Source organism: Alternaria atra (genome assembly GCF_907166805.1).
Source record: "Alternaria atra isolate CS162 genome assembly, contig: 22, whole genome shotgun sequence".
NCBI lineage: Eukaryota > Fungi > Ascomycota > Dothideomycetes > Pleosporales > Pleosporaceae > Alternaria > Alternaria atra.
Window position 1 is genome coordinate 2,175,813 of NW_025091320.1, and position 25,962 is coordinate 2,201,774.

Genomic DNA, 25,962 nt, shown 5'->3' on the forward strand with positions numbered 1-25,962 from the left:
ATCTGCTGCTGCGCCGCCACATCTATCCCGGCTATTCACTTCCGCCCGCTCGATCCGGTCAACTACGCAAACGCAAACATGAAGGACTGCCCAACGTGTAAAGGCAATGGAACCACAAAGTGCGACGCTTGCAACGGCAAGGGCTGTCCAGCATGCAAACGATCCGGCAGCAATAAGTGCAGCGTGTGTGAAGGCACAGGCGCGATACATGCGGAGCATTGAGCTGGCCTTGTTTCCTGAACGAGCTGGAACTCAGAGGTGCGTACTTGATCAAACAGACTTGCACAGAGCGTCAGCACAGCCACAGGCCCCCCTCCCTTACAAAACGCATCATTCACTCTCGTGTCTGAGCGTTAGCCGACTGCTTCCGATGTACGACCGAGACATTGACTGACATATCGCAGATCATCCTCGTCTCATCCATTCATTCATTTCCCTTCATTCCATTAGCGTTTTTCACACACAGTCTTTATCGTCGCGCGGGCGCAATCAAAACGATCAAGTTGGTCAGAGTGTGGGGGGTCCGTTCGAAGAAACGAGGTGATACGAGAAAGGGCGAGCGGCAGGATTGCGGCACGGAGAAACGCACGTCAAGCCAACACGTGCATGAGATTATACCCAAGAAGGCAATTTCCGACTGTTCCGAAGTTTCAAAGTTCGAGGCGTTGGCCGTTGGCGGCCCTTGCCATTGTTTTTTCATTGGTTAGAACTTAATTGTGATTGCGAAAGTGCTGGAATTCGCGGGATCGATGGTATCGCGAGGACGGGGGGTTGCGATTGGTGACGTTTTGTGGTTGTCAACCTTTGACTCTGGAGGCTAGTGTAGCGCCTGGCCGTTTTGTCAGCGCGATTAACTTTCGCTGCTGAGATACCAATCATCAACACTATTACACCTTTTACACGGCTTTTTCGTTACGCACCGGCAAATATCATTCTCGAGACTTTCACATGCAGATATGCTGCCTGCTCTTGCCGAATGCTGAAATAGCGACTTCATTCTCAATGATTATAACCAGACGCCTAGTTGGAGCGATGGGAACATTGCTCTGTAACGTATGTTCATCGCCACGAAGTGACGAACGATGCTTTTGAACGAGAGCTATGGCAAAGATGAGGAATTCGCCACGGGGTGAGATCTGTGAAACCAGGTTGGTGATTGGCAAAGATGCGTTCCAAGTTCATGATTGTGGTAGCGATGCCACACTTCGAATATGATTCTATTACAGCTTTACTCCCTCATCTATTCCGTCTAATACTCAGATCCTATTCCCTCTTCATCGATCTGAACAGAATCCCCAGCTACTCCGCATACTCTCCATGGAACGAATCTTCACCATATTCAGGCGAGGCAGCTCCGATACCTCGGCCCCTCCAGATCGTTCTCTACATGAACGTCGCTCAGCACAGAACCCGTTTCAACGACAACTCTCGCCACCGTAAATATCCACCCATATACCACTGAAGATGAGTTCATGGCAACCCATCTCGAAGACGTAACATGCAGCATGTGTTGTGACGTCTTCGACATGGAGGACCATACACCGACCCGTTTCACTGGGCCGGATACCTGTGCTCACGTATTTGGAGGCTCGTGCTTACGTGTGTGGCTGAGGTCATATAACGCTGGTGCGAATGCGTGTCCGATCTTCCGACAACCGTTGAATCGCCAGTATCGTCAATTGAGCCACAGAGAAATTCCACGAGAGGTCCAAAGGCAAATCCTACGCGATAGAATATGCGAAGAATCGAGAAAATTATTCTGTTAGTGGCTCCAGTAATTCTGTTGAGACCATCAAAATCACCCAGGACACTGATAACAGCTGCCCTTCTAGTACCTCCTGTCCAACGAGAACGTCCCAATTACGTACATACGCTAGTTGATGACATGTGACCATCAGCGAACTCTCGTTATCAAAAATCTCAACAGCGCAAAGTCCTCCCCAAGATACGTCACATCCTCCATACGAGTAGCCAGCTCGTTCCATGGCACAATCTCCGCTTGCGTACTCCACTTCATCCCCATATCCTCACTAACAATATCCCACATGTTCCGGAAAGTCTCGGGGTCATGCAGCGTAAACTCTTTCTGCCCGTTCTCCAGGTTCCGTTTTGTTCGCTTGGCGATGTCATTCGTTCCACCTTGGTATCCAACGACCATACTACCTGGCTTAGAGAACTTGGCAATTTCCTTACAAGCTAGGATTTGCGTGTCCCAGTCCCATTGATGTAGGACGTGTATGAGGGAGACGACATCGATCTGGCCAAATAGTCGTTGCATAGCCTCGTTCGGATGTAAAAGGTCGGATTCGATGTATTGCGCGTGGAAGCGGTCTTTGTCATTGGAGAACTCATATCCAAGATCCCAATGATTGACTATATCGGCGCCGATCAAGTTTGCCTCCGGAACACCATCATGGGCTAGTCTGCGGAGGTCTTGGCCCATATAGCATCCGATATCTAGGAACTTGCCGCTGGCTTTGAGACTGGGAAGGAGCGCTGCATAGGCGGGATGTTGGGATATGCTGGGTGAGAGGAACATTCCTATCCCAGTACATGGGTATGGACGAATGGACCATGCTTTTTCGCGCTGCATAGCGTGAGTTTTCGTTGCAGAATTGAAGGAGGAGGCCCTTGATCTTACTATAGCATAAATGTGTTTTGAAACATCTTCGGGTTGAATGTTACCATACGTCGCAAGATGCTGTCGCACCTACAGCGAGATCTTAGAATTTGTATTCTACATATAAACATCGTGTATGGTAATATGACTGACCTCCGATGTTATCTTGTGATCGATGTTCTCTACCCACCACGGATAATCCTTACTCGGCTTCTTTGATGCTACCGGATCTGAAATAGTTTCTGCTGTGGCCATGATATCGAGCAAGGCTTCGTGCCAAGGTCAGGAACAAGTGAAGTTTTTACGGAAATCAATGATTAGATATGTACGCTGGTCATAAGAAGGTTGCACATGTGACGAATACCGTGCCGTACGAACCAGACTGCTCTAGGTCTGGCGCATCTGCTAGTTGCATGTAGAAGCAGTCATCTTTCGCCCCGTCATCTGGAAAGCTGCGCGGTTGGCCACAGATAATTCGAATGAGGTATACTGTGCCATACAGTAGCTGATTTGAAAGGGTTACATTTCGCCGGGTCAAAACAGATGTACGTTGCGATGCGTATCAAGGCTGTCTAGGTATTTACCGTCACCAAGTTCCTCACGATGAAGTGCAGCACAGAATTTCTGCGGGAGGCTTTGCATAATACGACACATGTGCGGGTTAACAAAGTGTCCTATTGCATGCGTAGTATTGTATTGTCCGACTACCTAGACCAGCTAACTGCCAGCGTTAGCTAGTCCAAGCAGTTATTATTGACTATTCAGCGATGTGTGTGCAGTATCAAACACGACGGCATCCCAGCGTGAGTATATACATGACGCGGCGTAGCTTCAGTACCATCACTGGGAAAGTACTTGGAGTGCCGAATTTACAGTATCGACTCAGTACGATGTTATTGAATACCACATAGCTTTACTATGAAGGCCTCTTGAGGTAACATCGAAAATGGTGTTTGATAAAACCGATATAGACATGGGAACATGCGAACCCTTAATGGGAGGCTACACAAATTTCTTCGAAAAGGCCTCGGGCCGTAGCTGTAAAACTTATGGAACCCAGGGCGCTAACGGGGTCTGCAGGTCCATATAGTATAGACATGACGGAACAGGTTGTTGGGCTTATTACACTCGGTTCGCGGTAGGTAGTTGATCCGGCGCGTCTTGCGTATATAGGTACCGACGTTGTAAGTGCAATCGGAAGTGCTCGTGCTTGCTCGAAGGGTCGTATGCTAAGGGACTAGAATTTCGTGCAGCTGAAGCGGGTATCAGTCATCAAACCTGTGCCTATTCTTTCCTACACATCGGTGGAGGCTATGACTCTATACTCGTGGAATGAACTCTTGTTGTCGCTGCACCTCTTCGATGTTGCCTACTAACAGTCTGACAGCTCGTTGCTGCTCCCTTGCCGGTTTTTGCCAAACAAAACTTCACTGTATAACCCTTCTATTGAGACCGGTCCTTGATTTTGCAGGTAACGAGGCCGGAGGAGAAACTGCAATCGCTCTTGCTGTTTTGAAGCATCTTGATGGTATGCCTGACATAACAGCGCAATCTCGCAGTCGGTTCATAAGAGACCATTGGAGGAAAAAGCAAGTGTACGAAACAGGTACGTTCCTCACAACTTGACAGATGAACAACGGGTCGACGGTAGCAAGCGAGCCTTGGCCATTTTAGCCGTTGCTTGTTTCTTTTGTTGCCGGCTGCTAAAGTTGCTTGGTCGGAAATTAATGTCCGTGTAGCATGGAAGCGACATTGAAACGCATAGAGACGGGAGACCCACTCAGACAACACAAAACAACTGTGGAGTTCTCCTGGGCGGCATTGATCCAGCGCAAAGGAAGGTACTGGAAGTTAGTCGTTGATTTAAGTCACCACTCGCCTTGAAGGTCGTTGTGGTGCTTGGGACTAGTATAAAAGTATGACGAAATTTTCCGGGAGATATTGAAGCTTCATGATCGTGCTCTCGACCGATAAAAGCAAACATACTGTACAACATATTTCGTATGAATCAATATATTGTTACCAAGCGCCTGGAAGTGTCATGCCCGGTGGAGGTGCGCGCTGTCGTTGACCCACAAAACAGGAGACGTGAAACGATGAAAGTCGGAAGCGACCATACGGAGATGAGGGCGTTGAGGCTACCATCGGAGCTACGGAAGCGTTTGATACAAGTTAATGAATCTGAGGAGTAGAGGCGAGCGCCTTGCCGATTTTCCGTGTTCATGTTCATGCCGCTTGACTACAGGAGATTTGGTGACGCGTAGACGTCGTTCGTCCCGCGTGCTGAGTCTAAGCGGGTCGAGACGAATCTAGTGCTGCGGGCGGAACGAGTCGCAGCTTGCCTGCGCTACAACTTTTCTCACTCCAACACAAGCACATCAATCCACGAGGAGTAGTCAAATAATCATTTTACGTATGTATCGTGCATAATGGGGCTCTGACTGTAGAGACTGTACGGCCAAACATCATGGCAATGACGTTATGCTTGCACCCAGCGCCTGCTCAATCTTCAACCCCTTCTTGTTTCGACTTTGAAGAATGCCTGCGTCGATCAGGAACACCAGACCGAGAATTGTTTACCGCCAGGATCAAACGCCACGCCGTGAAACAAGCAATGCCATGACAAGTGACAAGTCCACATCGTGAACATCGAGTACCCCAGCTCCACAGGCCTGAAGCATTGTACGGACGGCAATGGTTCCCTTTCTGTCAGCTCCTGACACATGCACACAGCGATGCGCCATTTCCGACATGGCAGCATCTGGGTATAAGTATGCCTTTCGCCCAGCAACCTACAATTCCTCACCACCACAATCATTCAGTCAGTCGACATTCGCTCACTACACATTCATTCTTTTTCAAACGCTTGAAGCGTCTCACATTCTTTACTATCTTCGTTGATCGATCTCGAAGTAACTTTTTGAACACCAACTTTTTCGTCAAAACCAGACTTTCCAACCACCAACACAATGATTTCCAAGATCCAAGCCGCTGCCATCCTTGGCTCCCTTGCTGCCTCCGTCAGCGCCCACGGCCACTTGTCTGCCCTCAAGGTTGACGGCCAGGACTACACTGCCTACGACCCTTCTTTCCAGTACCAGACCCCCTCTCCCGAGGTCATTGAGTGGTCCTGCCCCGAGTGCTTGGACAACGGTTTCGTCGACCCATCCATGTACGACGATGCCACCAAGATTGCTTGCCACAAGGACGCAACTGCTGGTGCTAAGGTCGCCAAGGTCGCTGCTGGTGGTAAGCTCGACATCTCATGGACCGCCTGGCCCGAGTCCCACGTCGGTCCCGTCATCGACTACCTCGCCAAGGTTGAAGATGCCACCGCCGCCAAGTCGACCGACCTTGAGTTCTTCAAGATCGACGCTGCTGGTTTCGAGGACGGCAAGTGGGCTTCTGACAAGCTCATCGCCAACAACAACACCTGGTCCGTAACCGTCCCAGAGAGCATCGCCCCTGGCCAGTACGTTCTCCGTCACGAAATCATCGCTCTCCACTCCGCCGGCCAGGAGAACGGTGCTCAGAACTACCCCAAGTGCATCAACATCGAGGTCACTGGATCCGGTACTGCTACCCCCAAGGGCACTCCCGCCAACAAGCTCTACACCGCCACCGACCCCGGTATCAAGGTCAACGTCTACGGTGGTGACATGTCCAGCTACGAGATGCCTGGTCCTGCTCTGTTCGATGGTGCTAGCTCCGGCTCTGGCAACGCTTCCAGCCCCAAGCCTTCTGCCTCCGCCCCTGCTGCTTCTACTCCTGCCGCTTCCACTCCTGCTGCTACCAGCGCCGCCGCTGTTAACGCTGTCGCCACTCCTGCTGCCTCTTCCACCCCGGCTGCTACTTCCGCTGCCGCCCCTGCCTCATCTGGCAGCTCCAGCATTGCCGACAAGGAGTTCACTCTCGACACCTTCATCTCCTGGCTCGAGGAGAAGGCCGGATCTTCATCCAGCCAGAAGGTTCGCCGCCACCCCCGCGCTTTCCGCGTCTAAGTCTGTGACGCGGTTGATTCGGTTTGACGACATCCGGTTATTCGGACAGGTCTTGAACGAGGACATGTGGGAAAGATTTGGAGGAATGTTTGTGATGGAAAAGCTGTAACACTTCTTGGTGTTCTTCACTTCTTGTATCTACTTGCATAGAGTCGCTTTGGCTCATTGCTTTCTTGACTGAATGATATGTGTTGCACACATGAACTTTTTCTCGCATTTGCAAGTCATGACTATTGTTGAAATCGCTCATATTACAGATGAGCAATCAGCGAAAAGCCAAAACATAGTCTACGGAAGGGGTATTACGACGACAACATACTAATCTGTAAAGCCATGGATCGTTGGATGGGGCGAGTGACACTAGATGTGCATGACGCCCCACTCATTAGCAAACTGATTTGACGCAACCCGCTCTCGAACATCGCAACCCACTCGTGCTTCAGTGCTGAAATACTTGTGTATCATTAGATATTTTACAAATTCACTTCTTTTCATCAATCAGATCATCCGAATTAGTCCATCGGCTAGGATATCTCGCTTTCACCGAGAAGAGCCGGGTTCGATTCCCGGATTCGGAAGAAACTTCCTTTTTGCCTTTTCCCAGGTTAGGAAAAAATGTTCTTTTTGCTTTTTGCTTTCGTGGTGTTGGCCACCTCTTCATCTTATTTTTTACTATTTCACTTGCATCCTCCGATTTAGATTATATTGTACCTTCTCCTCGTTACACTTGCGCCACTTCGATACCTGTATAAAGCACATGGAGAGTGAAGAAAAATAAGATGTTTGGTGGTGTGTTGAGAACTAGCCGTACCTCGTCCCTGGTCTGAAGCCGATTCATCTGCGCCGCAGGGAATGTGATTGTAGCGACCTCAATACAGCAAAAATACAGCAAAAACACAATCAGAAATCAAGCATCGACCAAAAATATTATTACATTCGACTCGAATGATAATGTCGTACTAAAATGGCACATTGGCAACCATGCCGTGACACATTGAGAAACGCCTAAACTACCCATAATCATACACGGTCATTAGAATACATTGATCCCTGCCAAACGCCCCCATATATGCGTACTCCCTAAGACGAATAGCGCCATGTCTCTGCCCCATGAACATTCGACGCAGGCTCCAGTGGCGGTAGCACTGGCTTCTGCTCTTTCGGCACAGCTACAAGACCACTTTTGCCATCATCGCTAATGGGGCTGGGTGTCGGTCGCTGTGGCTCGCGTGATGGCGGTAGAGGCGGGGTTTGGTTCGGCGATGCCTGCATACTCCTAGGTATGTCATACGACGTACCAGAGCGAGGTCCCGGGGGCGGGTAGCGCGGTTGTGGTGCCTGTGGCGAGTGCGTGGCCATGGAAGGTGTGGCTGTAGGGCCTGCTGACGTAGCGAGCTGTTTGAGCATTTGCTCCCACTTCGGTGCTTCCGGGGCTTGTGTCGTCCTTGTAATTTCGCGCTGGAAGGCATCCGGAGATTGGAACTGTGCTGATGGTCTTGGTGCAGGGAGACCTGTTGGTGGCGGTCCATAGTATCCAGGAGAAGGCGCGGCTCCATGCGGAGCAATAGGCCTTGGTGCGATGGAGGTAGGTGTACCACTGGCTCTCGGCGTCGGCGGCTTTGGCATCCATTCAGGTGCAATCCCACCATCCAGACTATAGGGTGATATGTAAGTTTTTGTCCTTCGCAGATAACAGTTTCTGAGGTAGGGGAAATTCATAACGTAATTCAAGTACTCAGTAGGGGATTGGGCAGCGTAAATGATGTTAGAGGAGGGTGTGACGGCGTACATTGGAGGTTTGGGAGTCCCAGTAGGGTTGCTCGGTAATTTAGAGATCGAGGAGCGACCATGTGGTGACGCCTGGGTCTGACGGCTTGGTGGGCCATAAGACGGAATAGCGTTCTGTCCCACAACTGGTGAGTATGGCGAGGGTGGCAACCGACCAGGGCTCTGAGAGTATGGGTATGGCGGCTGCGCATACTTGTCGATTCCATTGAGCAAGGGCCCAGACGTTGCTGGCTGTGCTTTCCATGAGGCATTGGAGTAGTTTGGTGGCGGCACATATGGTTGATACTGAGCCTGCTGTTGCGAAGATTGCGGCGGCCGATGGGAATGGTAGCCCTGATACGACTGTTGTCCGTACTGTCCTTGTGGCATGCGATGATCGTAGCTGACGTTGGGTTGGTGTGCTACTGGCGAGTTGGGGTTCTTGCGAGTATCAGGGTTATACACCGGCGATCTAAATGATCCCACCATCGACTCTTTCGGTTTGTAGGCGTATGGTCGACCATCTGATACTTGATGTTGCATCGGTGTACGTGGAGGTACCACGATCGGAGCAGGCTTGATCGGGTATGAGGCAGGGTAAGAAGTACGGTGGAAAGCTGGTACTGGCGGCGGAGGAGGCTTAACGGTATCGAGAAAGTTGCTCTTGGGGTTGTTCCTTGGCTTCGCAGGATTCTCGGTATACTGTGGCCTAGCCTCAGTCGAAGGCTTTCCAAGGTAGTACCATAGCCGATCCTCCTTGCCCAGGTCAACTCTCGCTACCCGCTGAGTAACCTCAGGAGCAGTGTACCACTCAGCCCACTTGTGTTCAGAGTTGGGATCGTGGAAAGGATCGCCCATCTCAGGCACACCATCGGTGCGGTTCGTAATGTCAAGGGATGCATCGCTCTCCTTGAGGTGTTCAGGAAGTGGCTTAGCGTTTGCGGATGGCTTCAGTCGCTGCGATTCGTCAGGGTGCAGCTTGAGGATATACTTCCACTCAACCTCGACACGATCACTGTATACTGTTAGCATAGAAAAACGATCATGAATATCCGTAACATACCCATCAGGTAACACATCTACCAGTACAGCCTGCTCACCAGGTCTGTTCTCTACGACCTGTGCACCGTAAATTTGGTACATCTCGCCGCCCACATATTGGAACTGGATGACGTCCTTGGGTTTGAGCGTCTTACCATAAGCTAAGACGAACTTGTCCTTTTCCAATGCTTCCACATCGACAGTCTTGTTGTTCCGCTTCTTCGGTCGGTGGAAGCGGCATCGGAAGTCGTAGCCATCGTAAAAGTATTCTGTACCCTCTTCATCAAAGGTAGGCATAGGACCAAGGTCGACCTGGACACCAGCGGCCACCGCACACGTAGCATGGAAGGCCCTGGTGCACTTCTTCTGCGAACACTGGAAGACGGCGCCGCGTTTGGACCGACAGTAGTTGCACTTGAGCTCCAAACGATCCTTGCCGATATTGGCCACATTACACACCGTCTCAACATCGCCCTTGTTGACAATGTAAGTCTCAGGTGTATAATCCGCACAAATCCGGTGGGCCTGCATGCCGGTATCAGTCGGCAGCAGATCATCATATTCCACATCGTTGGGGCAGAGGATGCAGGGCATACCCCGTCCTGGAATCCTAATGCGGATGCGAATGCGCTTGAGCTTCTTTGGTCGCGACGTCTCCTTGGGATCCTCTTTGCCGCGCTTCCTCTTGTTGCCGGCTGGCTTACGTCCTGGTCTTCCTTTCGTCTTACCGGCGACACTAGCTGGAGGGCTGGGCAGTCGATCCACACCATCGTCATCATCGTCTTCGTCGTCAGTCTCTTCGTAGTATTCTGGAGTTGGCTCGCCCCTCAGCTTGCGCTCAATTTCGTTGACATCGACCCAGACGCTGTCAGATTCACACATGCACTTCTTCGCGATCCGGCCATAGCTCAGCCAAGACTCGTTCGCGAAGTTGACCGACTCGGCGCAGTTGTAGCCGATGTTGTAACCAGAATGGTAACCATAAGGATAGGTAATGACAAACTCGCCCTCGTAATGAACCAAACGGTTGACCTTGATATCGAAGTCCCTCTCCAAACGCTGAGGAGAGATCAAATAAGTCTTGTGACGGAGGAATTGCGAACAATGCTTCGCGTCATTTGGCCATATGGTCTTCATGGCAGCCTCAAAACGACGAGCATCCTCTTGCGATATGCTGTACCACTGCTTGGGAGCACCAAAGTGTATGTAGTTGATACTGTAAAGGTCCACATCTTCCAGGTGCCACGCGAAAGTAGCTTTCCACATACCCAGATAGAGGTAGGCTGTGTTGACACCAGGTACTTTGGTTCCAAGAACATCCAGGAGATTGGGCAGCTTCGCAACGTTCCACGAGGTGGTCGAGTCATCGAACAGAGAGCCCGGCATATCGGCTCCATACATGGGCGAGCCATAGTTGATCGTCTTCCAGTAGTTGTCCTCTAGTTCTTTGCATCGCTCGACTGTGTACTCCTCTAGGCCAGGTAGATGGTAATCGAAGTCCTCAAACGCAGCCTCGTCAATGTAGTCGGCCACTGCACCACGGTTATTCAAGCGTCGTGAAGAGACAGACTTCTTTTCGTCGGCTGTCTTAGTTTGCCGACCGCGTGCCCTAGCAGGTGTTGTATCACGCGCTTCCTTCTTGACCCTCCTCGCTGGTGCTTTCTTCTCTTCCTTTCCGGGCGACGTGGGTGTGGGAGGGACTTCAAGAGAGCTGTCATCTTCATCCTCGTCATCGACTGGTTCCTTCTTCACCTGGCGCTTTCGCGATGGTCGACCGGGTCCGCGCTTAGGAGCTGGCAAGGCATCGCGATTCGCAGGTGCTGCGCGAGACGAACGGGTACGAGATGGGGCTTCCGCAGCAGCTTTCCGACGCTCGCCTCGCTTGGCCGGGGGCTGGTGATGCGGCTCATCCGTTACAGCTCTCCATTCCGGCAGATTGTATGACCGTTGTTTCTCAATGTTGGCTTGTGTATATATGCCGTGCTGTCCAGCGAATTCTTGCGTAATCGGGTTCTTAACTTTGATGCTCTTGACGGCTTCAGTAAGATCGGGAAGGGATTCGCGCCTGTTGTCAGATGAGTTACAAAGGCCATGCAACTGAGACTCGGCGAGTACTTACCATTCCGCTGGCGGAATCACTTTAACAATACCAGACTTCATTCCATGCTTGTCGATCTTGTCGATGAAGCGCTTGAAGTTGCGGAACTGATCCATGGTCTGTTCAAACGGTAATCAGTACCCTGTGTATTATTTCCGGCGCGCCATAGTCATAACAACATTTGCGCGCATGCTTCTCGTCCTACCAAGGAAATTGGTTTGCATTTTGGCGACTTACCGGCTTGAACACGGGTATCTTTCCTCCTTCAAAGTAATGATCGGGTTCGATGTCTTCGCCATCATCGCTGTCGTCGAGTTCGGATAGTTCAGACGACATCCTCTCAAATCGCTTGTCGTTGTCTTCACTCGTGGGCGGCGTCAGAGCCGGTTTCGTAGTAGAGTCATCCGGCGTGGAGAGCGGCGCCTCAACGGAAGGCACGACATCTGGGAGCGCTTCCATGGCGATGGCAGATGTTGCTCGGGTTGTAGTTGTCTCAGAGGGGCTGCGGAGCTGTTGCCATGCGTCGCTTCTGCGCCAGGGCGGGCGCGCGTCGATCTATTAGTACCGCAACAATTTTGCTAGTAGTACACGAGGTCCACGAAGCTTATAGTGTCGTCGATGGGTGTTATTGTAGTCGCTGGGATTAGTAGTCGCTAGATGACGCTGGGGGAGGTGCGAAGGCGAGGGTGAGGAGGTTGCAGGTTGTGGGTCTGCGCTAGACGTTAAGCGTAACAACCCCTGTCACTCATCGCCTGATAATGGGCAGTTGCGACAACACATTGACAGCATATGCTAAACCGTCTCCAGCTGTAACAGCTTGCCTGCATCTCAATGCCACGAGAAGCATATACTGTAATCGATGCACGCGATGCAAAGCGCTGTCAACTCCATCTTTACTACTACGCGCAGGACACGCTAGATGTTGTGTGCCGTGACTGGTATGCACGTCATTCAAGGCCACATCTACAGATCTCATCTTATCAGATCTTCCCCTTGCTTCCCACTTGTCCACCATGCGACAGCCGACACAACACAGTCGAGCCAAACGTAGTCGCCAAACTCACTTGAACATATCGCTGGTTGTTTCTGGTTGCCAATCTTTTCCAAGGGCGGACAGTCTATCTCTTCGACGCGGGTCTACAACATCGCCAAAGGAGAAGACAAGTCCCACAAGGAGATGAAATCTGAAACATAGTTCCTGAATCTGTGGGGTTAAGCTTTTTTGGCTGGTGCCTGTCTCAACGGCTGCAGCGACCCGCTAGTTCGTGCATCACGCCGCCATATGGAAGAATAGAGCCGCGCCTCACCAACAACATGGAAAGCCGAGATCGCTGTTATCGCACAATAGGAAGCTTCTCATATGACCATGTTGCTTCTACATCTATGCGCGCCACTGTTGCAGTGTAGAACGTCACTGTTAGTTGACGCTGACATACAGTGGAAGAGGGTGTGGGCAGCTCACTGCGATAGTAAAGCCCCCATGCTTTCACAATCTGGATGCAACTCACCCAATCCAAAGAGATAATGCGAGTATTGGACGAGCTGCTGTTATTGCGTGGAGAAGCGGAGCGGATACGGCCGCCAGGTCTGTAAGCCCTGTCTGTACGGTCTCTAGAGACAAGACGACAGTCAACAAATTTATGGAAGAAAACTACTTGTAGACGCTCATAACATGAAAGTGACAGGAATGAAAGCCGATGATTCATCCTCTATACGGAGCGAGAACTAGTTCACAGCGTGAGCGTTGCACCTCCACACCGACACTTCGTACTCGACTCGCCAATCGGAAAACATGACGAGCCAGCGCATCCCCCCATGAAAATTCCCCGGATCGACACGCCGCTACTGCCAGGGCCAGATGCTCAGTCATCGTCATCCCTTGTCCTGACTGGGCTCTAGACCGACAACGGTTCCTCAGCAAGACATACAAAGTGACAGTGACGTGACCAACAAAACAGAGACGTTCAATTCAAGCAAGAAAGAAGTGATGTTGTACAAGCCATTCATTAAGCGCCAGATCATAACCCAGAATATAGTACAGCGTCCCATACCCTAGAAAATATTGATCCTATGCACCGATGCTATGCTACTAAACACAATTGGCTTGCCAGCTCTTTCATTATTTCATCTGCTCAGATGCTCCAAATAGGGTCTCAGAGGCTACTCATGTAACCCATCTTCCCCAAATGTGCAGGTCGTTTTGCAGGAAGTGTTGATCGTCTTTATGACGATTCTCCTCCTCGAGCAGCGCCGCGGAAACCGCCACGCCCACCCCTAAACTCTCCACGGCCGCCGCGTCCACGACCGCGGAAATCGCCCCGAGGACCGCCTCGGCCCCTGCCACGGTATCCACCTCGCTCACCACCTTGGTGGCCACCTCGTCCCCGACCGCCGCGGTTGTGCTGAACTTGGGAGAAGCCGTCGTCACCGGAGGTAGCGGCGGCAGGTGCCGCACTTGGCTCGGGGGTATCGTCGGCCCAGCTCTGGGTGCTGGTCACGGCAGCAGCGACGTGTGGTGTCTCGGTCTCGGCGGGGTCTCGCGGTACCATCTCGAAAGACTCGGTCAGGGGGTCGTCGCCGCCAGTAGGTTGCTTATCCCATTGAGCCGCTGCAGCAGCGTTTGCAGACTCCGTTCCGATAGCAGAAGCTGCTGGGGCTGCCGATGCGTTTTCTGTAGTCTCGTTGACAGGCTTCGCGCCAGCGTCGATCTCAGTAAGACCTGCGTTGGTGATGGTTGGGTCGGAAACAGCCTCAGTCTCGGGAGCAGCTGCTTGGGACTGCGCGACGTCGTCGACCCAGGCTTCTTCAGCCGCGAACGGGGCTTCGTCGAGTGCTGCTTGCTTGACCTGGGAGTCTATAGAAAGTCAGTATGAAGCAATGGACTCGTTATACTTATGAACCTACAGGTGACGCCGAGTACCACACCCTCAGTCGATGGAACTCCCTCTTCCGCACCTTCGATCAGCTTCTCGGCAGCCATAACAGCGCCGACATCTCCCCCATAGACCTGGAGAAGAGCGCCCTCGAAAGCCTTGGTGAGGTCAGAGTCATCGTCCTCAAGTTGACGACGAGCAGCCGCAGCCCTCAAGAAGCGAGACAATGTGAGCAACTTCTCCTTGACAATCTTCTGCTGCTCGAGTTGTGCCTCAGCCTTGATTGTTCCCCTCAATGTCTCCAACGCTGACGAGTGTGACTTGGACAGGATCTCCTTCTCCCGCGCGAACTTGGCCTCGAGCTCATCGCCATACTTCTTGTAGTTGGTGTATTGCTCCTCGTACTGCGCGAGCTGAGCTTGAAGACCGGGTTTCCTCTCGGCTTGGGCTTTTTGATCGGCGTTGATCTTCTTGGAAGCGAGGAGGTCGTCGAGAGAAACACCAGGGTTTGCTGCGATTATCGAGTCGACCTTCTGGGTTGCGCTCTAGAGATACCATGTAAGCAAGGGTTGGTGGGGTAAGGAGCGACGGGGACTAGTAGCTTACCAGCTTCTTGTTGATGTTGCGGATGTTCCTGCGCAAAGGGGTCTTAGTAAGTGAGACCTTGAGGCTATGGTGTTCAAACCATGATGCGGTTGCGACTTACTTCTGAACCTCGCGGAGGTACGAGTTGTCGCTGTCGGCTCCATTGGCCTTGCCGGCGGGGTTAGAGCCACCTGCGCCAGCCTCAGAGTTGGTCTGCTCAGGCGCGGCTGGTACTGCCGTAGCCCCTTCTTGCTTGGACTTCTTCTTGCGGGCGCTCTTTGACTCCCCTGTGACCAGGTTCTGCAGCTTGTTGACTACTTCCGAAGCCATTGTTTTGATTTGTTTTGGTTGCGTTGATGATTTACGTGACTTCTACACGTAGGTCGCGTGTCTGTAATGTGAGATGAATTTGGGTTCTTTCGTTGTGTTGTTTCAAAGTTGATGGTTCGGGCACTTGGTCGCCTGCCATCAACGTAACTGCGAAATTAGCGTGGGCACTAGCGTCTCGTGGGCATGACGAACGCCCGTTACCTGTCAGCATGAACTACAAACACTGTCAAGGTGAATTAGGGGAAAGAGTATACATTCGGCATTTGTCTGATTACTTCTTGCATCCTGCCTCTTCGTTTTCACTTTGTTGTAGCTCGTATTCTGGACGCCGCTGCTTGCTATAGCAAAGCCGATATCGCAACTTCTATAAATGCTAAGTGATTGCCATCGTGAGTTTGTCTTGGGGGAAGTTTTGAAATGTTGGAAATTTTTTATCAAATATCGCCCTTGATTCTGTCATCGTATGCAAAACATGGTTTCCTGTATGAACGTTGATCCCGAAGCGTCCGGATTGCAGCAGACATTGGCTCAGCATGTCGAGATGATCATGAACGTACAAGTAGGGCATTCTTTTTAGACATATCTTGCTCAATCTTAGTCATCAATTTGGTATCATTCGATACTACTGACGATCCATCGATATCGTTCTGGAGTTCACTCAAAGTCACCAGGCTCCTATCCATCCAAGGTCAAATGACTCTCCATTGAAGGATCACGCATCTGTCCACTTTCACTGTGTTCCACTACCTACACAGACCAGTCTTTCACTTACAAGAAGAACAGTGCCCACGCCTCAGCTTTACGAAGCAACCAACTCGATTCCACTCGAATGCAGATTCCACCAGCTACTCTACCACGACTACAACCTAAACCTCATTTTCAACTCCCGTCAGTCACCATAATTATGAGTTCACAACTCCTTCCAGACAAAGCCCAATTCTTCGATAATCTCGAGGTCATCGAAAAACTGTGGCATTTGTCACGATCCTTTCGACGACACACACAAGATCACACGCACCAAATGCCACCGCATCTTCGGCTTAACCTACCTTACTGCTTATGCCAACTCGGACGCAGCGCAGTCAAATACTTGTCCCATGTATCCTAAAACTCTCTACACAAAGATCAAGACGCACATCTTCGCCGACAACAAACTAAATCCAAATTCCCAGTGGTATTTTTCACTCGAGTAAGGTCCTAACGAGGGATGCGCAAGGGGGGTCATCCGATTCATATGGCTAGCGATGCTCGATTTACTTGGTCGCGATGTCATATACGACTCCGATATCGAGGCGCAAATCTTCGGGGTCGGGTACTGCCTGGGGCAATTTTCTGCGAGAATGTTCAGCATTGCACCTGAACATCTCTTCAGTCTGAGGACAGTCTGCAAGGATATGCTTAGAGAGCAGATTGTCAAATTGCGATCTGGTACCCTAGAAGATGAGGATAGCCCACTCGACGCAGAGGTCTGGAGTAGATGGCTGCCACGGACGGCGGAAGCTTTTGGTTGGCAGTCCGAAGAACCTGCCGGGCAATTAAAAGAGCGTCATGGACAAGTGTCAGGACTTGCCGTAATCTTCCCAAGAAACAACTGAGGCGCCCCACCATTAATGATCCTGAAATTGATATTTCAGAGTAAGTCCTTCTAGATAATGAATTTTGTGTTTCTGCACATGTATATCTATCTCTCCACCTCTTTCACAACCACTCGTATTCCACAAAGCACTTATGCTGAAGTCTCGTTCATATCATAAGCCACGATATCAACATTGCCGTATAACTCCCCCATCTCCTCACCCCTTTCAACTCTGCTCCAGCTACTCAAACCTCATTTTATTAACAATACTCCCGATCCCCTCGACATATACCTCCACCTCATCACCATCCTTCAAGAACCCTTTCGGTTCCATAAACAGCCCCACCCCACTCGGCGTCCCCGTCAAAATAACAGTCCCAGCCCTCAACGTAGTCCCCCGACTCAAATGCTCCAACACCTCGCCTACCTTGAAAATCATATCATCAGTACCCGTCTCCTGCCTCTTTTCCCCATTAACCTTGGTCCAATACCTCAATTTCTGCGGGTCGGGAATCAGAGAGGGAGAAACGATACATGGTCCCACTGGAGCGAACTTGTCGAAAGATTTGGCGTAGCCGAATTGACCCCCCGAGACTGAAACGGGTAACTGGTAGTTGCGTGCAGAAACATCGTTGGAGATTGTGTAACCGAGGAGGTAGGAAGCGTAGTCCTTTGCAGAGATGTTTTTGCAGTCCTTTGAGATGACCAGGGTAAGTTCGCCTTCGTAGTCGAGTTGGGATTGGCAGGAAGGGTGAATGGGGATGTCTTCCAGGGGTCCGGCGAGGGCGTCGCTAGGTTTGGTGAAGATGGCTGGGTTGGAGGGGATTTGCAGGTTGCATTCTTCGGCGTGGCGACGGTAGTTGAGGCCTACGCAGAGGATGATGTTTGTTGTTGGTAGAGGGCATAGTAACTATGCGATACTCTATTAGCTTTCATTCACAATCTATATCTTTGGGGGACATGGAACACATACCTTCCCCACGGTAGCCTTCTTCCCTGTCTTCTTGAACCCACTCTTGACATCCCCCTCTAGAACCTCTACAGTACTCCCCTCAATCTCCCTAGTTGGAACTTCCTTTTCCAAATTCCCATACACCGTCTTCCCCTCGTTATCCTCAAAACGGATTAATCGCTCAAATGCCGACATTGCTCTTGTTGTTGTTGTCGTGCTGAAGCAGTTCACTCGGAGCGGGAATAACAATAATTGTGATCTAGGAACGAAAGTTGATCTAGAGAATGTAGCAGTAGTGCGTGTGCAGCGTACAAGAGAACTAACAAACATGGGAAGTCAGGGATCTGGAAAGGCTTATAAAGCAATCAAGAGTGTTGATGCAAGATGCGCGTGGTGGAGTTCCGGGCGGATTTGCCCCACGTTCGCGGGGTCGACCTTCGGCATTTCAATTGGAGATTCCCGTTGCCGGAAGATCATCTACACGACTGGCAGATCTTAACGGCTACAAACATCCTTTGCTCTAGTTCATGTATGAGGTAAATCAGGAGTAAGAGTTCAATGCTTATCACATTTATTTTTCAAATGTCTAAAGTATATCATCCACCCGAGAGACCCACTAGGAACACCTCGCTAGTCCGGCCTGAACCCTGTTGCATCCATCTGCCCAGTATCCATATCCCTAGACACCGTGTTATGAAGGAAGTCGATGCAAGAAGATGTTGTTACAAAAAGGCAAACGTCTCAATGCCCAGAAAGCCCTACTGTTCCTGAGCGGAAGAGGACATGGTAGCGTGAAAGGTTTAGTCGGTGATCCTCCAGCTCTCGAACCACTTGAGGTGTTTCCACTGGCTGCTGGGTCCAACCATACCGAACGAGATGGCTCTGAACAGCCAATACAAGAAGATGATGGTAGCGTACAGTACGGCGAAGATACCCCACTGTACCTGCTTGTTCAGCTTCCTTGTAGTGAAGTCCAAGCAGAAGCCCATGACTATGATGGCAAACCACAGAGCAGGGTAGTAGTGGTGCACATATGTGACACGACCCATGGCGACAAATGGTGCGTAGTGAAGGGCCCAGCCGATGATGGGGTAGATACCAGCGTAGTGGAACATATCAATCTCCGATTGCTTCAGGTCGTTGTATCCACGTTGCCAGCGGACCAGGTAAAAGACGACGAGGAGGCCAAAGATGCCTAGCGAGGCAGTGCTACCCCAGTAGACCAATGGGTTACCTAGGAGGAAGTATTTGACGACTGCGGTTGTGTTAGTAACTCAAGGGTGGTAAAATGGGGTGCATGCTTACTGTCATCATTCCAGCCGCACATACGAAGACCGACGTGGAGAATGGGCCATTGCCAGAAGCTCGAGGCAAGATCGTCTTGCTTGTCAGGGTCGGGGACAAGCGCATTGTTGGATGTCATCATAGCAACGTTGAGATGGATAAAGTCCTGGAGGAAGGGTGATTTGTAGTCACCAGGGTTGCCCGGGGGCAGTCTCTCGTTGGTGTGGCTCTCAACATTCCAGTGGGTGTAAACATCACGGGGGTTGTTTTTCTTGACGCAGGTTGTCTCGATCTGCTTGAAACCCCACTGAGGTAGGTTGACATTGCCAGCGCGGAGGTAGCAACCCAGATCCTTGTGCTTCAGACGGAAGGCGGTTGTGAGCGTCCGGACCTTGGAGTAGTCCCTGGAAGCAGCGTCGCGCACAACTTCAATAACCCAATGATCCTTGGTGTCGCCAACAGTGGTGTTGCCGTAGCAGGAAACTTCCCAATCACTCTTTGTAACAGGGGCAGCGACTTGGTGCGAGTGGAGGTTGCGGCCGGTCTGGGCATGGAGCAGACGAATAACGTCACCGTTACCAGGGTAGCGAAGCTCCTCATCGGGCTTGTACTCGACTTCGTGGCGGTTGGGGTAGAAGAACCAGTCATTGTTGGCGTCCTTGTGGTGGTAGCAAGTAATCTGTTGTTGTGTAGAACCCTCGGGGTAGGTCTGAACGTGAGAGTGAAGCAGTCCACCTCCGTATCCCATGTTCTTCAATGTCGCGCGGGAACCGTATGCGATCTCGAGAGGGCTGTTCTTGCCAACCTCAGTTCCGCGCAGATTAGCTTGGAAAAGAGAGCTCATTTGTGCGTCGCCGGGTCCGCTGTTCTCGAGAATGATAAAATGGAGGTAGAAGGAGAACATGTAGACGGCGAGGGGGATGAGGATTAGGCCGAAGACGCGGAAAGCGAGATGGGTGGCTAGCTCGATCTATACATGTTAGTTTGATTTCGGGCGGTAGACGATGTAACGTACCTTTGGCATCTTCAGGTCACCAAACTTGTGCCAGAGGTCCTCAATGGTGTACAATCCAACCAAAGCTGTGACGAAGAATCCGACCCACTTGACACTGCATACGCATCCAATGGATACACCAGTAAGCATCAGCCAAAGACCCCACTCGGGAGAGAATGGGTCATGTTGCTGACGGTGGAACTTGGACCAGCAGAAGACGGTAGTGAAGGTGAAGCATAGGAGCATGGAGTCGAGCAGAATAAAGCGGCTGATAGTGGTGTACGAGTTCTCGCAGAGGACAGCCAACGTGACGAACCAGACAGTAGGACGGCGGAAGTTCAGTTCCTTGGCGGTAAAGTAGGCCAGAGGAACGCAGACAGCACCAAAAGCCGAGTTGAAGAGGCGCATGAAGGTGTAGTCCAGCTCTGGGGGGTATGTCTCTCCAGACTTGAACTCAAACGAGCCATTGTATCCTGCAAGGTATCCAGACAAACCGACGAGCATCTTTCCGAGCGGAGGATGAACATCGAAGTAGAACTCGCGCTTGAGGTAGTGTGAACCGAACTTTCCAAAGCTGCACAAAGTCAGAACTAGTCATGTACGTCTTGGAGTTGATGGACTTACTGGGCTTCGTCCCAGGTGACGATTGGCGAGAGACCAATCTTGTACATGCGCGTAAAGAAGGCGAAGAAGGTAAATATAAGAGGCGCCCAGATGAACTCATATTCGTCGAGGAAGGAGATGATGTTGAAAGGCTGTGGGTTGGTTAGCAATGAGGCCCTGCAGCCACCAGAGTTTTGACAGCTCTGATGCCACTTGTATGAGATGGCGTACCTTGTCCTTTGGCTTCTCCTTCACTTGTGCCTGCGTAGTGACTGGCGCTGAGGCTTGTGATTGTCCGGCTACATTTCTCCTCCGCAGCTCTTCCGCTTGTGCATCAGCGCCGGTGGTGTGCGCAGTTGATGCCATGGTGATGCGTGGTGGTCAACTCTCTGGTTGTCCTCAGAGATTACTGCGATGCCGTCAAGAAGGTGGAAGGGATTCGTGGCTTGAGGCTGGATTTGGTGGTGAATGGTTGGTCGGTACCACGGAGCTTGCGCAACTACGCGACGCAGCCGTTTGCAATACGACTCGAGAGAAGGGAATCAATTAAAAGTGGCCGTGGGCCGTAGAAGAAAACCCCGAACAAGCGAAAGCATAGAAGGGAAGCTCACAGGGAGAGAGCAATGGAAGAATCTCCTGCGCTGCAAGATCGAGGAGGTGGGCTGTTCCCGAATTAGACTACAGTACGAGCAAAGGAAGCTAAGCCCGGCCGCCGCATCAGGGCACGGGAGAAGCGACACCTGTTCACATCCTATCACGTGAAACCCACAATTCCATTTATCTGGCCCCAATCGCGCTTCGGAGGTGCCGTGGTACTGGTAATGTTCCTTGTGTGGATGGCTAGGCCGGGGAGGGGCACTATCATTATGCACGTCACCAAAGCCTATTCACTAGATCATGCAGCCGAAAGATGGTGATTTCGTCTTCTTCAAGACGCATTTCTCTAACCTACTCAACCCACATGTAACAAACGCCTCAAAAAATGCTTCGCACACTCTAACATCCCAAAAGCTATGCTCGATGAGCCATTGGCTCGTGAAGATTCGAACATGCCCATCGCCTATCAAGATGATGTAGATATACGTAGGAAACGCGAAATTGTCAATGTACACACCGCGTGTCTTCTAGTCTTCGTTCTGTCCGACTTGCTTGTACTTTCCGCTCGAGCTGTCGCCTTCGCCGTTGCCCTTTGTCCTCTTGACCATGTTGCTGATCCAGCCACCGATACCTTCGCCGTTCTCGGTATCGGCCTTGGCCATGTTCTTGTTGCCGTTCTCAATGTCAGGGGGGTCGATGTTGAGTCCGGGAATCGCATCGTCTTGCCCGCGGCGTCCACCTCGGATATCGAGCGACGGCACAGGCGAGCCTCGGCCTTCTCCGCTGAAAAGTGATTCGGCTTGCGCAAGCGTCTCCGGGGTGGGCATGACTGAGGTCGCGTCTCCGAACAGAGAATTCATGTCTTCCAAACGAACGTTTGCAGTCTCGGGGTAGATGAAGTATACTAAGTACAGTTAGTAGATTGCGCAGCCCAAATGTTTGATTAAACTTACCAATGACGAAACTGACAGCGCAGAAGAATGCGTGGATGAGGTACAATCGCCACTGGATGTGCTCCTGCAGAATCGGTGTCATTTCTCCAACCAGCCAGTTGAAAGCCCAGTTGGTCGCGGTACTCAGACTGGCACCCTTTGCACGAATGCTGAGGGGCAGAATCTCCGGTGGGTACAACCACGGGATAGGACCCCATGAATATCCAAATGCGGCGTTGTAGATCATGACGAATATGACGACCATGTTAGGTGTCCAAGAAGCTTGGAGGAACTGGAAATAGGAAATGGCGGAGAGTGATATCAGCATCATAAGGGCTCCAGACAACAGAATCTTTCGGCGACCCAGCGTGTCTACAATGTACCACGGTGGGATAGTGGATAGCAGGTATGTGATGGCGTTGATGCCAGTCATCAGAATAGCTTGGCGACCATACCAGCCAGCCTCTTCGAAAACGAGGGGTGCATAGTAGGAGATGACGTTGATGCCGTTGAGTTGCGCGAGGGCTTGTGCGGACATGGCAATGAAGACGCGTTTGGAGTATCGTTTGAACATGTCGCCGTATGATCGTTCACCTTCTTGGCGCTGGAGCAGGACATTCATCTTGATCTCTCGGTATTCATCTCGCGCTTTGGGATTGTGAATATCGCCCTTTCCGTACAAATTAGCAATAACCACAATGCCCTCCTCGTCGTGATCGTTGTCCAAAAGCCATCTGTATGTGTCAGTGGATTCCAGGCGCTAGGGTCATGGTACAAACCTCGGGGACTCGCAGATGAGCAAGCTTCCTGCGGCCAAAAGAAGACCCATGATGCACTGCATGAAGAGCGGAACTCTCCATGACCAATCATTTTTGATATACGTGCAGAAGTAATCGACCCACACACTGACTGCGTAGCCCGTGATGTTGCCGGTGAATTCGATGCAACCCATCTTTCCTCGGTTGTGGGGCGGCGAGATCTCGGACTGGTATACGGGTACGATGGTAGATAGCGATCCGACACCCAGACCGGCGATGATTCGCCCGAGAAGCATCATCGAGATGCCGGTCGCGAAGGTCTGGAGAGCACCACCCACAACGAAGATGAGGGAGCCGTACAAGATGGTCTTCCGTCTTCCAATCACATCACCGATGCGGCCTACGACCAGTGAAGAGATAAAAGCACCGACTTCCAGGATAGCCACCATTGTACCGAGCTCGGCGGCGGTTGGTTGGTTGAAGTAGTCTTTGAAGTAGATACCGCTGTAACATTGTTAGATGCGGTCAAGGGCGGAGGGGTTCGCGACGGCGTACGTGATGATACCGGACATGACTCCCTGGTCATAACCAAAGAGGAACACGCCTAATGAGACGAATACACTTGTGAAGTAGCTGTTGCTGTTGTTAGTTTTGAGCTTCAGAATCCGGCATGTGCTCTACCTACATCAGCTTCTTCCCGTGTAACCCGTGAATACGGGAAGGTCCATCGTTGGGTGCCATGACGGCGGCTAGGATTCTCTCTGCCTTTGAGATCTTTCGTGGCCCAGGGTCAGGTATTTCGATATCTTCTAATCGGAGGCCGTGGGAGCCTTTCTCGTGGAGGTCCTGGGACGCAAAGCGAGCTCGCTTTTGCTTTTTGCCTGACCTCGACGAGTTGCCGCCTTCTAGATTGATGCGGAGAGGGTCTTCTCGATCAGCTAGCTGGTCCACGAGATCGCCAGTGTCACTCCAGACGGAAAGGTCGGAATCGGAGGATGGGGTGTCAAAGGAGGACCGCGCGCTGTCCTTATCGTGGTCGTCGAGCAGATAAGCGGAATCGTGGTCTCGGGGACGGGCAGAAGACGAGAGATTGTGGAGCGGGATGTTGGCTGGCCTCCTGTTGCTGTTCCCGTAGGAAGGAATGGTGAAGGTGGCAGGCTGTTAGGGAGCAGCCCGACTCCAAGGTGGTGGATGGGAGAACGAACGAAAAGGCGGCTCGCTGGGGGCACGTCACAGGGTCAAGCAGCCGAGACGAGGGATCTGGTAAAGCTAGCGCAAGAGCGGTGAGAAACTCGGTCACATTGGGCTACAGTGGAAAAAAGACAGTGGGCACGATAGCGCTTCGTGATCAGAGATGCTGGAGCTGCAGTGCATGCGAACGAATGTAGGTCCCTGTCCGGGGCTGGCTGCCGGGGTGTGCTTGGCGGATTAGGTGCTTCTTCCTGCTCGGTCCGAACATGTTGCGAATGGAGCTGCTGTGGAGTGCGCGGCATGTCCTGCACGATGATGCACACGCGCAGGGCCGCCTTTGTTTGTTATCTTGACTGATCTCGCTACCACAATCTGTGCCGTTGACGACGAGGCTTGACAGCGGACATTAGATCCCGCGATGCAGCACGACATGGCCCGAGTAGCACAGGACAAGCTCACGAGTCTCACACTACGCCACGAGGGGCTGACTAAAAGCCCACCACCAACCTTCCGCCATGTACGGGGCAGTCGTCGAGTGGAGGCGGGTCACGTTGGCGGCTTAGTATCGACGATTGGAGCCCCGCGTGGAGACTGGCTGTAAAGCGGAAAGATAGCCGCGATCAACTTCGCACAACTCATACCGTGTGTGGATATTTGTGTAGTATTCGTGTTGTGAGGAATGATGGATTCTTGACTAAACCGCAACAAGAAGCACGATGCTACAGTTCTACGTGTAAGCGGAGACGCAGGGCCACATGGTGCACTTCTCATGATGATCCAGAGGTATGGACTCAGACGCGTTCTCGCATGCATGCTTTGCTTCGCGCGTGAAACGTGCGAGCGGTGCTTTTACCTGGGTAATGATTGTAGACTATGGATGGAGCGGGGTTTGCTTTTGACCATCTATCAGGCTTCTTTTTGATGACTGATAGCCGAACACTTAATATACCCAACGCGTTCTCGCGTTTCCAATCTCCCCAAGACCTCTCGTGGAGTTACTATAGTCACTAGCGTCGAAACAGAAAACCGTCAAATCCATCCAGTCGACACAGTAGACGCCGGAGACCCTTCTGACGTTTACAAGCTGCAGCTTCGCTTCGAAACACGCAGGTTTTCCAGTCCCAGGCAAATACAGTCCCAGGCACATACAGCTGTAAACATGGCTGTAAGTATTCGACGCCAGCAGTGGCTGGCATAGAGTTGTATCATGGAGAGGCCGTAGTTGGGGAGCGCAACAACACAACCAGGCCAAGTCAACCACTCAAATAACTCCATTGTACCACCGGTAGAGTCGTTGTGCGTCATGCTGGATTTGACACATCAAGGCCCACGGCGCTCTGCCGCTGGATGCACATTGATCTACGGCCCCCTTTCTGAAACGTATTAGCGCCATGCATCATGGTCTCTGATTGGGCACAGCTGAGATTAACGTGTTTGTTCGGCATCGTGGTTCCTCGTTTCTTGCTTCTGACGAAGGCCTGAGGAGATTCGCTTTGTGGTTCCATTCACTCGCCGGGCATTCCTCACTCTAATCGCTGTTGCAAAACTCAATTCAAGCGATCCTTCGCAGGGGGTTGGCCTAGCGGACCGAGACAATCTGGGACCCGTGAGATTGTGCAGCCACGGAAGCCGCCCGCGCGCCCTGGTAACCAGAGATCAAGGCTTGGCTTGGTGCATTGTTTCAAGGAAGCTCCCCCAGCCACAACCACATACGCTGCAGCGCATCATCTCTCTCCGCCGTAATCACCTCGCGATTCGTC

General features: G+C 51.5%; 7 protein-coding genes across 7 annotated transcripts; 1 reads left to right on the top strand and 6 right to left on the bottom strand.

Annotated features, from left to right (window-relative positions):
• Positions 1-1,894: 1,894 nt before the first annotated feature.
• On the bottom strand, positions 1,895-2,593 carry ALTATR162_LOCUS3488 (uncharacterized protein; the record flags this gene model as incomplete). The annotated part of the gene is made up of 1 exon (XM_043311096.1): positions 1,895-2,593. The coding sequence occupies one exon, from the start codon at positions 2,591-2,593 to the stop codon at positions 1,895-1,897; it is 699 nt and encodes a 232-aa protein (XP_043167031.1).
• Positions 2,594-5,589: 2,996 nt separating this feature from the next.
• Positions 5,590-6,621, top strand: ALTATR162_LOCUS3489 (uncharacterized protein; the record flags this gene model as incomplete). Its single annotated transcript, XM_043311097.1, has 1 exon — positions 5,590-6,621. The coding sequence occupies one exon, from the start codon at positions 5,590-5,592 to the stop codon at positions 6,619-6,621; it is 1,032 nt and encodes a 343-aa protein (XP_043167032.1).
• A 1,080-nt stretch (positions 6,622-7,701) lies between these two features.
• ALTATR162_LOCUS3490 (uncharacterized protein) lies at positions 7,702-11,986 on the bottom strand (the record flags this gene model as incomplete). The annotated part of the gene is made up of 4 exons (XM_043311098.1): positions 7,702-9,403; positions 9,452-11,494; positions 11,549-11,646; positions 11,765-11,986. The coding sequence occupies 4 exons, from the start codon at positions 11,984-11,986 to the stop codon at positions 7,702-7,704; spliced, it is 4,065 nt and encodes a 1,354-aa protein (XP_043167033.1).
• A 1,763-nt stretch (positions 11,987-13,749) lies between these two features.
• Positions 13,750-15,315, bottom strand: ALTATR162_LOCUS3491 (uncharacterized protein; the record flags this gene model as incomplete). Its single annotated transcript, XM_043311099.1, has 4 exons — positions 13,750-14,381; positions 14,432-14,945; positions 15,007-15,034; positions 15,107-15,315. The coding sequence occupies 4 exons, from the start codon at positions 15,313-15,315 to the stop codon at positions 13,750-13,752; spliced, it is 1,383 nt and encodes a 460-aa protein (XP_043167034.1).
• A 1,817-nt stretch (positions 15,316-17,132) lies between these two features.
• On the bottom strand, positions 17,133-18,038 carry ALTATR162_LOCUS3492 (uncharacterized protein; the record flags this gene model as incomplete). The annotated part of the gene is made up of 2 exons (XM_043311100.1): positions 17,133-17,801; positions 17,865-18,038. The coding sequence occupies 2 exons, from the start codon at positions 18,036-18,038 to the stop codon at positions 17,133-17,135; spliced, it is 843 nt and encodes a 280-aa protein (XP_043167035.1).
• A 605-nt stretch (positions 18,039-18,643) lies between these two features.
• Positions 18,644-21,090, bottom strand: ALTATR162_LOCUS3493 (uncharacterized protein; the record flags this gene model as incomplete). Its single annotated transcript, XM_043311101.1, has 5 exons — positions 18,644-19,098; positions 19,149-20,097; positions 20,143-20,695; positions 20,746-20,876; positions 20,956-21,090. The coding sequence occupies 5 exons, from the start codon at positions 21,088-21,090 to the stop codon at positions 18,644-18,646; spliced, it is 2,223 nt and encodes a 740-aa protein (XP_043167036.1).
• Positions 21,091-21,848: 758 nt separating this feature from the next.
• ALTATR162_LOCUS3494 (uncharacterized protein) lies at positions 21,849-25,507 on the bottom strand (the record flags this gene model as incomplete). Its single annotated transcript, XM_043311102.1, has 6 exons — positions 21,849-22,225; positions 22,275-22,987; positions 23,033-23,515; positions 23,567-23,644; positions 23,697-24,169; positions 25,352-25,507. 6 exons carry the CDS (start codon positions 25,505-25,507, stop codon positions 21,849-21,851), a joined length of 2,280 nt encoding a protein of 759 aa, XP_043167037.1.
• Between the last annotated feature and the right edge of the window lie 455 nt (positions 25,508-25,962).